Source organism: Oryctolagus cuniculus, chromosome 12 (assembly GCF_051225735.1).
Source record: "Oryctolagus cuniculus isolate XC-2025 breed Fujian yellow rabbit chromosome 12, ASM5122573v1, whole genome shotgun sequence".
Classification (NCBI taxonomy): Eukaryota; Metazoa; Chordata; class Mammalia; order Lagomorpha; family Leporidae; genus Oryctolagus; species Oryctolagus cuniculus.
Window position 1 is genome coordinate 88,483,558 of NC_142878.1, and position 13,060 is coordinate 88,496,617.

The following is a 13,060-nucleotide window of genomic DNA, read 5'->3' on the forward strand; positions in this document are numbered from 1 at the left end:
TCCAAGGCACTTCCCGGGTAGGAGGCTCAGGCCACGAAGTCCAGGCCCCCTCCCCCGCCTCTCCCCCAGCGCCATCACACTCGTACCTGTTGTTATTCTTGAGCCGGACATGCCCCCCTGGCCCCAGCACCTGTCCGTTCTTCAACCAGGTGACGTGAGGGGGGGGCTCCCCCTGGGCCTGGCACGTGAACATGGCCGTGGTCCCGGCCGGCCTGGAGATGGACTGTGGATGCTGCACAAACTCTGCTGGGGCTGGGGGGAGGGGAACAGAGGCGCACATGGCACGGTGAGGCCAGGTGGAGAGGGATCTGAGCACACCTTCACCCCTGAGTCTCCTCCAGGTGGGGCCCAGCCTCCACCTGGGTCCGTGCCCGGAAGGGAGTTTGCCTCCCTGCTGCCTCCAGCACAGGCAGACCCAAGAGAGGGCTCCATCGTAATGACTGTTTAAAAGACTGACATCTGTATCCGAAAGCAATCAAGCTGAGCTCCCTCCTCAGGAAATCGTTACATAAATAAATGTGCTAATAGGGTTGGCTGCACCCTAGGTGGTAATGACGGGGAGATGGATGCGCCCGTAGCAGTGGCCCTGAGCCCCTCGCTCAATTCCGCTCTCCTGCAATCCCTGGCCTGAAGCCCCATCAGCACTGGACAAACGCAATGCTTCATCTTGCTCATTAGCGCCGCGTGGAATACTGAGCCAATTCCCCCAGCTCCTGCTCTAGGGGAAGGAACAACCACAGAAGGGCCTGGAAAGAAAAACCCAAGCCCAGTTCATGGGGCCAGCTGAACCCCGCGGCCGAAGGCTGGATGGACTGCGTGCAATGTCCCGGCCAGCTGCCAGAGCCCTGAGCTAGGAGAGCAGAGGCCGGCCAGGGCTGGGTGTGACAGCGTGAGAATACCTAGCATGCTGCGTGTGTACAGGCAGGCATGTGTGAGTGTGGAAGTCCCACACGTGTGCATGGGGGAGAGACTCGTGTGACCACAGAGGGCAGGGAGCTGACAGCCAGTAGGAGCAGGGGTGGGCATCGAGCCTACTGGTGAAGCACCCTTGTGTCCCACACTGGAGTGCCTGGGCTCGAGTCCTGGCTCCCGCTCCTGGTTCCCACTTCCCGCTGATGTGCACCTCAAGTAATTGTGTCCTTACCACTTACATGGGAGACCGGGATTGAGTTCCCAGCTCTGGCCCTGGCCTGGCCCAGCCCCAGCCACTGTGGGCATTTGGGGAGTGAACCAGTGGATGGGAGTTTTCTGTCTCTCTGCCTCTCAGAAGCAAAACAAACAAAAAGCCAGAAAGTGGGAATTACTCCTGGGAAAGCGGAGGGGTGGCAACAGCCCGTGGCGGGCACGTGGGCCTGTACAGGATCAGGAACATCCTCCACTCCCCAGGGGCGAGACTCCACCTGGGCCCAGCCAGGCACAGGGCCAGAGCGAGGAAGGGAACTGGCGGTGACACAGGGCTCTGGGCTTGGGCTTGGGCCAGGGCCGCTGCGGAGGCAGGGAAGGAGGCGGTGGGGAAGCCCCTGGCCTCCTGGGCTGGGGGAGTGGGGGGCGGCCCATACCTTGCACTACCAGCCGGCCTTGCGCTGTTCTCCTCACCCGGGTGCCGGGCCTGTTGGCCGCACAGACGTAGACGCCCGAGTGCTGGACACTCACGTCTGAGATGATGAGGTTTCCTGTGCCCAACACCTGGATGCCTTCCACGCCGATGGGGCGGCCATCTGTGGAGGGGGTAGGGGGGCTAGCGTCAGAGAGCCCCTTCCCACCAGTCTCTGAGACCTGGGCATGGAAGAGGCAGCAGAGACTCTGGCCTTGATTCTGACCCCATCACCCTGGAGTCCCTTCCATCAGTTAAGTAGGGACTGCAGATTTGATCAACAGTGCCCAGCCTGGTTTGCCTCTCTGTTTTAAAGTTTCTGGCTGGGTCGCTCACAACACCGCGTACTCTAAAGTCCTGCTGTCGGAGGATCCCTTAGCTCCGGCTCCCCAACCTGTTAGACCACCAAACCCTTCTCTCCCTCCTTGACCCATCGGACTGGGGAGACGCTGGGCCAGATGGTCCCCGCGGTGCCCGGTGCATCCTCCTAATGGCCAGGCAGCTTCTTCCCAGCCTCCGGCAGGGACAGGACCCTCCCCCACTCCAGGATCAGATTAGCGCAGTCAGACCACAAGGAGACAGCTCCCCATTCAGTCCCTGAAGTGGTGAAATCTACTCCATTATCCCCGCACTGCCCCCTCCTTGCCGGGTCTCTGGGCTGCTACAATGTGGCACAGTCTCCCCTGAATGCGGCCCCACCCCACCCCCTCCGGAGTGCCCCTCCCCCGTGACCTTTCCGCGGGGACAATGTGGACCCATCTGCACCCTTCATCTCTCTCCTCCAGCTGCCTAGGGATTTAGGCTGTGGGACTTACACTGGGGGCGGGGGGCCCACATTGAGCCTTTGACAACTGGATGGGGTTGTTGAGGGGCCTGGGACTGCCGAGCTGGGAGCGGGAGGGGACAGAGGCTGGGGTGCGGCGGGCTGTAGAGGGGTCTGGGTGAGGGAGGACCACGGGCACTGGACACGGTAACCCCGGGAGCTAAGCCAGCCTCGGCGGCGGCCGGGGAATGCAGCAGGCAGGCCTATTTGACCCCCGATCCTGCCTGAGCAGGGGGACTTCAGCCTCCCAGCCACAGGGAGGGGACGGACGCCCACAGAGAACAAACAGGACTCCGAGATCCCCCTACCCCCAGAGCCGGGGAGGGGGCGGGCAGGGGACCAGACTGGCCCTTGTTGGGGTGGGACAGGGACGGGAGGGGCAGCAGGAACGAGGCTCACCCAGGCGGCTCCAGGACACAATGGGGCGCGGGTTGCCCGTGGCGACGCACTCCAGCACCGCGGTCTGGTGCACGGTCAGGGTGAGGTTCTCAGGCCCCACGAGGATGGTCGGCTCCTTGTAGGCCCTGGAGCCAGAGCCTGGGAGGAAGAGGCCAGGTTTGCTCCTCGCTGCTTCAGCCAGGACCTTTCCCACCTCCTCGCCCACACACAGCCCAGCACGTGGGGGCAGGGACTCACAGTGGCCATGTTTTGGGGCCTGGAGGCAGAGACACGCCAGGGCTCCAGTTCACGCCTAGCACCCAGGCCTCCATCTGCGCCCTGCCGCTGGCCCTGGGGCAGCCCCCGGGAGGAAGTCCCAGGTGGGACTGAGCCTGGTGCTGGGCCTTAGAGTCCTCCTGAGCCCACAGCAGCAACAATACTGAACTTGGCAGCCACTTGGCTGACAAGTGTGGGGGGGGGTAGTGATGGGGGAGGAGTTCGGGGAGGAGTCAGGAGGCAAAGGACACTCACCTGACACGGTGAGCCTGGCCCCGTGGCTGACCCGGACACCAGCAATGTTGGAGGCCACACAGTGGAAGACGCCACTGTCCTCAGCCCGCAGTCCTGTGATCTGCAGGACCCCCTTGGGCAGCAAGGTGTACCTGTCGGGGGCAGGGGCACCATCAGCCACGGGCGGCACCGGAGACATAGGATTGAGGTGCTGGCTCAACATCGCCGTCATTATCACCCTCGCATGTGGACGCCCCCTCAATCCCAGCCTTGACGAAGATGGAACATGGGCCTCACAGCCACATCCACGAGCCTAAACCGGGGCCCAGCCAGCCGCAGGGGTACCAGTGTCCCCTCCAGCTGCCAGAGCTCAGCCGCAGGCAGTCCTGTCCAAGGCCAGAGTCATGGGTGGGCCTCTGTATCGCGTGGCACTAACCTCTCGTTGTCCGTGTCGATGGGGACTCTGTCCTTCTCCCACGTGATCAGGGGTTTGGGAAGCCCATGGATTTGGCACTGGAAGCGGGCCACGCCGCCTTCCTCTCCCACGGTGGCCTGGGGGTGCACGCGGAAGTCCGACATGGCTGGAGGAGAAGTGGGCGGGGTCAGGTGCACTGCCGAGGGGCGGGTGGGCTGGGGTGTGGGTGAGTCATGACCTCACCGAGGGGCACAGGGTCCTGCAGCTGGCAGAGGCAGGACAGCAGTTTTGGGAGGCACATCAGTACTTAGCATCTTCCCCGAGGACTTGGTATAGGCTGGGCTTGGACACCCTGAGAAAGATCTGGACAAACTTCCGGAAGGCGAATCTCTAACAAGGAAACCCCGGGGCTATCAGGAGCTTCCTGGGATGCACTGGTTTCCCCCCCAACCCAGAGCTGACCCATGAAGGCCAACCCATATCCTGTCACCCCCGCCATGTATATATATACAGGGCTGGAGGAGCACACTCCACATATTTTACAGAACTGCAAGCTGACACCCAGAGAGGGCAAGCCATCAAGCCCAATGCTGCCCAGCAGGGACACTGCCACTTGTCACACCCTGGTTACTGAGCCCCAGTGGCTTTTTTTGTTCTTCCTCATTGCTCTCGCTGCACACATCCCTTCCTCCCCACTCCCCCTCCAGCCCTCGTTCTTCTGCAGTTTTTCAACGCGCCCCCCGAAAGGGTGGGGTACCCCTCTGAGGTGACAGGCCTCTGAGGACTGTCAGATCCGCAATCTACATTTCAATGTGTCATAAATATTCAGGGCCCCCTCCTCACCTTTCAGGGATCTGCACTGCAGAGGGGCTGGGGTCCCCCCTCCCCAGCTTTAGGCTGGTTAAGTGTTCCCGCCCACCCCTAAGCCGGGGTGGAGGCTCGCCCAGGCGTGTTCCCAGCTTCAGCATCAGGGCTGCGATTTCATTAAAATCCACTTTGCTTCAAGTGCGGGGAGGCGGTTCGCCATCTGTCCACACGGGCAGCCCCTCCCCTCGGGCACTCCATCAGCGGGGACAGTTGCTCCCCTCCCAGGAGGAGCCCTCCCCCACAGGAGTGTGGCCCTGCTCCTGCTCGGGTGCCCTGGCGTGGGCAGGCAGCCCTCCCCGTGGCCTGCGCGCCCTGTCTCAGGCCTGCTCAGGACTCCAGGGCAGCCCGAAGGCCCAGCCTTTGTATTCTGTTCCCAGGGGTCTGGAGGGGGGGACGGGGATGGCTCCTTTGTGGCATGTTCTCCATCTCATTTGCATGTGGTTCATTAAATATAAACATGCATAAAAATCCCCCGCCCAGCCTCCTCCTCTCTGAGGGTCTCCTGGGAGTTGGCTGATGGGTGTGTGTGTCTCTTTGTACGTGCGTGCGGGGCTATGTCTCTCTGTATGTGGGCTGAGTGTCCACGTGGCTGGGGATGGGGTTTGACTCTGTCAGCCCCGTGACGGCTGTAATTCTGGTGCTATGTAGGCAATCAATCACATGTGTCCCATTGTACCTCAGCGCCCTGGGGTGGAAGGTGGAGGCTGGTGTCCCAGCTGGGGCCCATCGGGCTTCATGAGAGGGTCCCCAGGGAACACTGTGAAGTCGCCTGCCCTGTCTCAGGCCAGAGGCCTGCAAGTAAGCCCCAGGGCTCAGGGGAGAGGGTGGAGGTGCCGCTGGGGGTCCTTCCGTAGCCCCAAACCCCAGGAAGACAGGGCCGGATGCCGGCTGGGGAGTGGAGAGGGCACCCTGGTTCTGGGGTCAGCTGTCTGTGCCCGCACGGCCCTGCCCATTTGGGAGCTGGGGAGCCTCCTGCCCCTTCCTCCCTCCAGCTGGAGAGGAGCCGCCAGCCCCCAGGGACCTGGGCAGGGACTAATGGCTCTGCTGACTACAGATGCCTCCTCATTAAGGAACCAAATCCTTTTGTGCTTCCAGTCCCCATTCTGGGTCCCTTGGAGACGCCTGCAGCTAGGAACCTGCCTGAAGAAAGCTACAAGGGAGAGCGCCCAGGATGAAGGAAGTCTGGTGGTGGCCTCTACCATTATTCCCCTCCTCCTCCCCCCCAAAAAAAAAAAAAAAAAAAAAAAGCGCTAAAGAACAATAGCTTGGCTGCATGCACTGTGACACTGGTGAGGAAGGCTAGCACAGGTGAGGAACCGGTCTCTCTGCAGTGGCCAGCTGGAGTCCCAGGTCCCCTGGGGTCCCTCACACGCAGCTGAGCCCTTGCCTGCCCACACTTCCCTTTCATCAGGACAGCCCTGTGCTGCCGCTCTACCAGCTGTACTTGCCGCCGCTCTGCCAAGCACTTCACTTGCAGGGCAGCTCGGCGGGTGACCAGGGGTGGGATGCCCAAGCCCCTATAGAAGCACCTGGGTTTGAGTCTCAGCCCTGCTTCTGAGTCCAGCTTCCTGCTAACGCACACCCGGGAGGCAGCAGGTGATGGCTCAGGTTCTTGGGTCCCTGCCAGCCACGTGGGAAACCTGGGTGGAGTGCCTGGCTCCTACCTTCAGCCTCACCCAGCCCTGGTTATTGTGGGTATTTGGGAAGTGAACCAGCAGATGAAAGATCTCTGTCTCTGTCTCTCTGGATTTTAAATAAGTAAATAAGCAATGTTCTTAAGAAGTGTGTGGGTTAGGGGCTGACACTGTGGTGCAGCAGGTTAAGCTACTGTCTATAGCACCAGCATCCCATATAGATGCTGGTTCGAGATCCAGCTGCTCCATTTCTGATCCAGCTCCCTGCTAATGTGCCTGGGAAAGCAGCAGCAGATGGTCCAAGTCCTTGGGTCCTTGTGCCCGTGTGGGAGACCTGAAGAACCTCTTGGCTCCTGGCTTCAGCCTGGTCCAGCCCTGGCCAATATGGCCGTTTGGGGAGTAAACCAGTGGATGGAGGATCTCTCTCTCTCTCTCTCTGTTTCTTCCTCTGATTAAACCTTTTTTAAAAAACTTATTTATTTATTATTTAAAAGTCAGAGATACAAAGAGAATGAACCAGGAGCTTCATCTGGGTCTCCCATATGGGTGCAGGGGCCCAAGCTCTTGGGCCTACTTCTACTGCTCCCCCAGGTGCATTAGCAGGGAGCCGGTTCTGGAGCAGCCTGGACTCCAGTGGGCACCCATATGGGATGCCAGCACGGCAGACAGAGGCTTAACCTTCTATGCCACAGTACAGGTGCCAAATTAATAAACCTTTTTAAAAAAGGTACGTGGAAAGAACTAAGCCAAAGCTACTTCCTTTATACATGACGGGGAAACTGAGGCCTATGCTCCCTGCTGGGGTGTTTCTAACAGTCTCAGGACAAAGGACTCCAAAATGGACCACATGTCGGAACTGTCTCTTCTCACATGTTGGAGGGAGGGTAAAAGGCCTTGAGGATGGCCCCTGACCCCAACCCTGGGGGCCCAGCTGTATAGCCGTGGTCCCAGGACGGGGATGCAATAGGAGGGTGTGGCCTCTTTGTCCAAGACCCCCTCTCCCTTGCTCTCCTCCTTCCCTCCCTCCTGCAGACCCTGGTGTGCAGCTCCTCAGCTACCAGTACCCTCAGCCATCAAGGAAGGCCTGGGCCAGGTGGTCCAGGGCCCTCCCTGCTCTGCTGCCCCCTGTTCTCATGAACAGGCCCTATTCACATCCCATCTCCAGGCAGGTGCACTCCAGTCAGGTGGGAACCCTTAAAATCTTCCACTCATGCCGTGTTCACGAGTCACAACATTTTTTCCTTAGGAAATCAGGGGAGACAGGACCTTGGGGCCATGTTGGCCCCCTCCAGTCTCCTCGGGTGAAAGGTGAGGTGGGCACAGGCTCACTTTTGTCCTGGCCTGCACTAGTGGGCCACAGAGCTGGGGCACTGTCCCTCCCACTGTCTCTCTGGGGAGAGGGTCCCTGGGCAAACCAGGGTGAGCAGAGCTGAGGGCTGCACCTCTGAGAACCTCTGAACCGCCATCCCAGAGGCCACTGGGCGGTTGATGACAGCATAGATGGGTCACTGCTGGAGACCCCGGTGGTGGCCGGTGATGGGGGTCTTGTGTCCACGGTTGGTGGACGTGGCCTGACACTGTGACTTTGGCTGCTGAAGCTTTTTTTCTCCTGCTGACATCTGTTGGCCTGGTGGGGAGTTTCGGGTCCCCCACTTCAAGCTGGAGGAAGTAATGGCAGAGATTGGGGGGCCTCCGGGTGTGAGGCCACAGAAAGCCACAGGGAGGACAGTGTCTGCTTGGGGACAGTGGGAAAGAGGAAGAAAGCGCCTTTGTCCCCAGGTGATCTGGGAAGGAATCTCCCAGCCCTCCCTGCCCCCACCATGGGTACGGCCAGGCTGTGGGAGGGCTGGGTGTGGGAGGGGGGCGGCAGAAACAGGCAGGAAACGGTTCCGGACACCCCTATAAATCACCCCGAGGGGAGGGGGGTCTCCTGAGAGCCAGATCTAGGGCTGCTCAGGGAGGGGAGGGGACACTTTCCTCCCGGCCCAGGACCTCTGGCGAGGTCAGGCCTGGATCTGATTAGACAGGCTCCAGGGGGACGCAGAGGGCAGCGAGGGGTCGGGCAGAGCACTGGGCAGGCAGCTCGGGTCTCCCACCCTTTGGCTGCAGCCAGACTCCTGTCCGGTGTCTGATGATAAAAAGATGTGTGGGAGTGTTTGCACAGAGGGTTCCAAACACAGTCTTTGCAAAAGCGTGTGGCACAGGGGTCTGGGGTGCTGGCTGCCCACTCCTTGTACAGCCCTCCAAGAGGGGGTCTGGAACCACAGACCCTCCCAGAGGCCAGTGGGTCCAGGATCCCCACCTTGTGTCCACCCCTGCCAAAGACAGCATCCGTTTTGCAAGGTAGAGAGAATTCTGGAGTTGGTTGGTGGTGATGGCTGCACAGCAGTGCCACTGTGCTTCACAGTCCCGAACTGTACCCAGTGAGGGTTAGACCAGACCGGCCAGGGCAGGCAACTAGCACAGCTAAGAGGCTGCTTGGGACACCCATCTCCCACACAGGGTGCCTATGTTTGGGTCCCAGCTCTGATTTTTTAAAAAACTATTTATTTATTATTTGAAAGTCAGAGTTACACAGAGAGAGAAGGAGAGGCAGAGAGAGAGAGAGAGAGAGAAAGAGAGAGAGAGAGAGGTCTTCCATCTGCTGGTTCACTCCCCAAAGGGCCACAGTGGCCAGAGCTGAGCTGATGCGAAGCCAGGAACCAGGAGCTTCTTCCTAGTCTCCCATGCGGGTGCAGGGGCCCAGAGACTTGGGCCATCTTCCACTGCCTTCCCAGGCCATAGCAGAGAGCAAGGATCAGAAGTAGAGCTACCAGGACTCGAACCGGAGCCCACATGGGATGCTGGCACTGCAGGCAGTGGCTTTACCCACTACGCTACAGTGCCAGCCCCCCAGCTATACTTTCGATTATAGCTTCCTGCTGATGCAAACCCTGGGAGGCAGGAGGAGATGGCACAAGTACGTGGGTCCTTGCCAAGCATGCGAGACACCCAGATTGAGTTCTGGGTTCTTGCTTTCAGCGTGACCTAGCCCCAGCTTTCGCCAGCATTCGGGGAGTGAACCAGCAGATGGGGGAGCTCTCTCTCTCTCTCTCTCTCTCTCTCTCGGCTTCTCATAGAGTGCAGGGGCATTTGGTACAGAGGTTATGACCTTGCTTGGGAAATGTACATCCCACATAGCAGTGTCTGGGTTTGAGTACCAACTTCACTTCCACTCCAGCTTCCTGCTAACGTACATCCTGGGGAGTGGCAGGTGATGGAGCAAGCACTCGGGTCCCTGCCAACCACTTGGGAAACCCAGGTTGAATTCCTGGTTGTTGTGGACTTTTGGGGAGTGAACCAGCAGATGGAAGATATCTGTTTCTCTCTCTCTCCCCTTCTCCCTTTCTGCCTTTCAAATACATTAAAATGTGTTTTAAGACATATTTTTAATAAATAAATAATTTTTTTTGACAGGCAGAGTGGACAGTGAGAGAGAGAGACAGAGAGAAAGGTCTTCCTTTGCCGTTGGTTCACCCTCCAATGGCCGCCGTGGCCGGCGCGCTGCAGCCGGCGCACCGCGCTGATCCGATGGCAGGAGCCAGGAGCCAGGTGCTTTTCCTGGTCTCCCATGGGGTGCAGGGCCCAAGCACCTGGGCCATCCTCCACTGAACTCCCTGGCCACAGCAGAGGGCTGGCCTGGAAGAGGGGCAACTGGGACAGAATCCAGCGCCCCGACCGGAACTAGAACCCGGTGTGCCGGCGCCGCTAGGCAGAGGATTAGCCTAGTGAGCCGCGGCGCCGGCCAATAAATAAATAATTTTTACAAATTTGAATGAGAGGGAGGAAGAGAGATCATCCATCTGCTGGTTCATTCCCTAAGCATCCATAATGATGAGGTCTGGGCCAGGCTGAAGCCTAGAGCTAGGAACTCCAATCCGACCTCCCACGTGGGTGCAGAGGCCTTAGCACTGGGGCCATCTTCTGCTGCCTTCCCAGGTGCATTAGTGGGGAGCTGAATTGGAAGCAGAGTAGCCAGGCCTGAAACTAGCACTGTGGTACAGGATGTGACGGCTCAAGCCACTACACCACAACACTGGCCCTAAATAAATAATTTTTAAAATGACTAAGATAGTACATTTTATATTATGCACATTTTACCATAGTAAAAAAATAATTGGAAAGGATCAATAATTTAATTTAAAATATTTTTTAAAATACTGATGACAAGTTGAAATGATAATATGTTGGATTTCAAAGACTTAGCCCCCTCAAAAAACATACAAATCTTCTTAATGATTTTTAAATAGTGATATGTTGAAATGGTAATACTTTGGATATAGTAGGTAAAAGAAAATGTTTTATTAAAGTTTAACCTCACTTGGTTGTTGTAAATGTGACTCCTAGAACATCTGGAATTACCTATGCGGCTTACATTACACGCTCACCGGCTGGCTCCAGACGACACCAACAAAGTCATTCTTCACACAACAGCCCTCAAGCACTTGTGTCCGGGTTGTCCCCTAAGAAACGCTTCTGATGTCACCTCTGATGTGACATGACATTCAGAGGCCTGGAGCCTGGAGCTGCTCCTTCAGCCATTCTCAGATCCTCCCCCTGAGCTGTGTCTGAGCTCACAGGGCCTTCTCTCACTGGAGGCCCTGGAGTAAGCTTCAGCCATGGCCCGGTCCCCTCTCTGCACTGCCCAGCAGAGTGGCCGCCAGCCCCATGTGACATTCAGTTCCTAACTCACAAGCCACACTCCAGATGCGCAGCAAGCACAAGCGGCTCCTGGCTGCATGATGGGTCACTGCCCACGGAATAACTTCACCCAGCACAGAAAACTCAGCCCGACAGCGCTGGTGTGGTCCACAGGCTCCCAGCTGTCTTCCGTCTTCCTGGCTGCGCCACCAGAGAGGAACCACCTCTCCGTCTTCATCACTAGAACAGAGCTGCCCCAGCTGGGCTGGGGGCCTCAGAGACCAGTGACCCACGGGTGATCCCACACTAAGGCTATCCCCTTGCACGCAGAGAGGATCCCCCACCCCGCCCCTCGGGACGACAGGGGCGCAGAACCTCTGGAGGGACCGCCTGAGACCCCCACCTATCATGAGCCGCGTGCCCTGGGCCAGCAGTGGAATGGCTCAGGATCTCTGCTTTCACCCTCGTGTGCCCTTCATATGCCAGAACGAGAAATGACACAGACTGTCCAGTGCTTAGCCACCCTTGGCAAACAGTAAACAACCCCTTCTCTGTTGAGGGAAAAGGGTAGCATCCTGTGTGAAAAGGCAGCCGAGTGGTTATGGGAGAGCAGGCAGGTGGAGGGGAGGTCCAGGGACAGGTGTCGGCCTTCCCTCTGTGGGGGCGGGGCTCGGACACTCAGGGGTGGAGCCCCAAGCCCCCAGGGAGGAGAGGAAGACCGTGCAAGGCTTGATTTGTGCATGAGGGTGTCGGGGGTGTAGGGGGCGTTCTTCTATCTTCCTTCTGCCTGGGGGCTTCCCAGAGGCCCCAACAGCCGAGCTGTCAGTTGGAAGAGGCTGCCGGGTAATTGAGGCCTTGATTTCTCCAATAAAATGTTTATGAAGCCTATAAACTCGAGCCTTTATTGGCCAGGCTCATTGTGGGGGTCGGATGTGGCTCTCCGAGGTGCAGTTAAAACACCTGCTGAACTCGGGCCCCAGTGGCTCTGCAGGCCTCCTCCCAGACCTGCCCTGCGGAAGCTCTGCGGGGACAGGGCTGGGGCGCAGCGGGTCCTGGAGGACACTGGTTCATTCCCACACCTCCGCTGGTCCCTGGAGGGTGGGAGATGCTGGCAGAGAGCATCAGGGCTAGGGGAGGCTGGCAACTCCCTCACAGCCCTGTTGGGGGTCTTACTACCAGGGCTCTCTGGCCCAGGCCTACCGCTCCCAACACTCTGTCCCATTTCTCCATCACGCGGGTGCCCACCCAGCCCCCAGCCTTCGGCTCTGTTGGGACAGAACTGCAGGCTGGGGTGGGGGAAGGCAGGAACGTGGACCTGAGTTCCCATTTGACCCCCTCCCCTTCCAGGCAAATCTGAGGGTTGAATTAAGATCAGGAGTCCAGGGGCTGGCACTGCAGTGCTATGGGTTCAGCCACCACTCGTGACGCCGGCTGGCATCCCATATGAGCACCAGTTCCAGTTCCCTGCTAATGTGTCTGGGAAAGCAGTGGAGGACGGCTCAGGTATTTGGGCCCCTGCTACCCACGTGGGAGACCCAGAATTCCAGGTTCCTGGTTTCAGTCTGGCCCAGTCCTAGCCACTGTGGCCATCTGGGGAGTGAACCAGTATACGAAGATACCGCTCTGTGTCTTTATCACTCTGCCTTTCAAATAAATAAATAAATAAATATTAAGACTGAGTCCGGGGGTGCATGCGGCACAGCGGTCAAGATGCAGCCTGGGCTGCCCACAACCCATAGCAGAGCGCCAGGGTTCAAGTCCACCTCCGCTCCCGGCTCCAGCTCATGCACACCTGGGAGGCAGCAGTGATGGCTCAAGGACTTGAGTCCTTGCCACTCACATGGGAAACTTGCATGGGAGTTTCTGGCTCTCAGCTTCAGCTTGGCTATTGTGGGCCTTTGGGGAGTTAACCAGGACAGAAGGTCTTCCTTTATCTCTGTCTCTCAAATAAATAAAAACAATAAAAAGATCCTGAGTCCAGAGTCCTTTTAAAGAAGAGAGGGGCTGTGTGAGGTTTTGTGTTGGAAACAGGAGTGGGGAGCCGGGTATCTGTGGGGATTGTGGGCACTCGGAGGGCCTGCTCGGCTTCAAGGGGGGCAAGCGACCCATCTGGGCCTCCACCTGGTAACTCCGCCCTGAGAAGCCTTGGCCTCCCTTTG

At 58.4% G+C, this 13,060-nt stretch overlaps 1 protein-coding gene across 3 annotated transcripts in view; it reads right to left on the reverse strand.

Annotated features, from left to right (window-relative positions):
- Positions 1–13,060, reverse strand: part of IGDCC3 (immunoglobulin superfamily DCC subclass member 3) — a 48,045-nt gene that overhangs the window by 4,542 nt on the left and 30,443 nt on the right. For all 3 annotated transcript variants that reach the window (XM_017347948.4, XM_017347947.4, XM_002718189.6), the window contains exons 3-7: positions 3,742–3,886; positions 3,327–3,457; positions 2,817–2,954; positions 1,560–1,718; positions 87–252 (exon numbers count right to left, since the gene is read on the reverse strand). In XM_017347948.4, the coding sequence (XP_017203437.2) occupies positions 87–252; positions 1,560–1,718; positions 2,817–2,954; positions 3,327–3,457; positions 3,742–3,886 (739 nt within the window). The remainder of the gene's footprint in view (positions 1–86; positions 253–1,559; positions 1,719–2,816; positions 2,955–3,326; positions 3,458–3,741; positions 3,887–13,060) is intronic.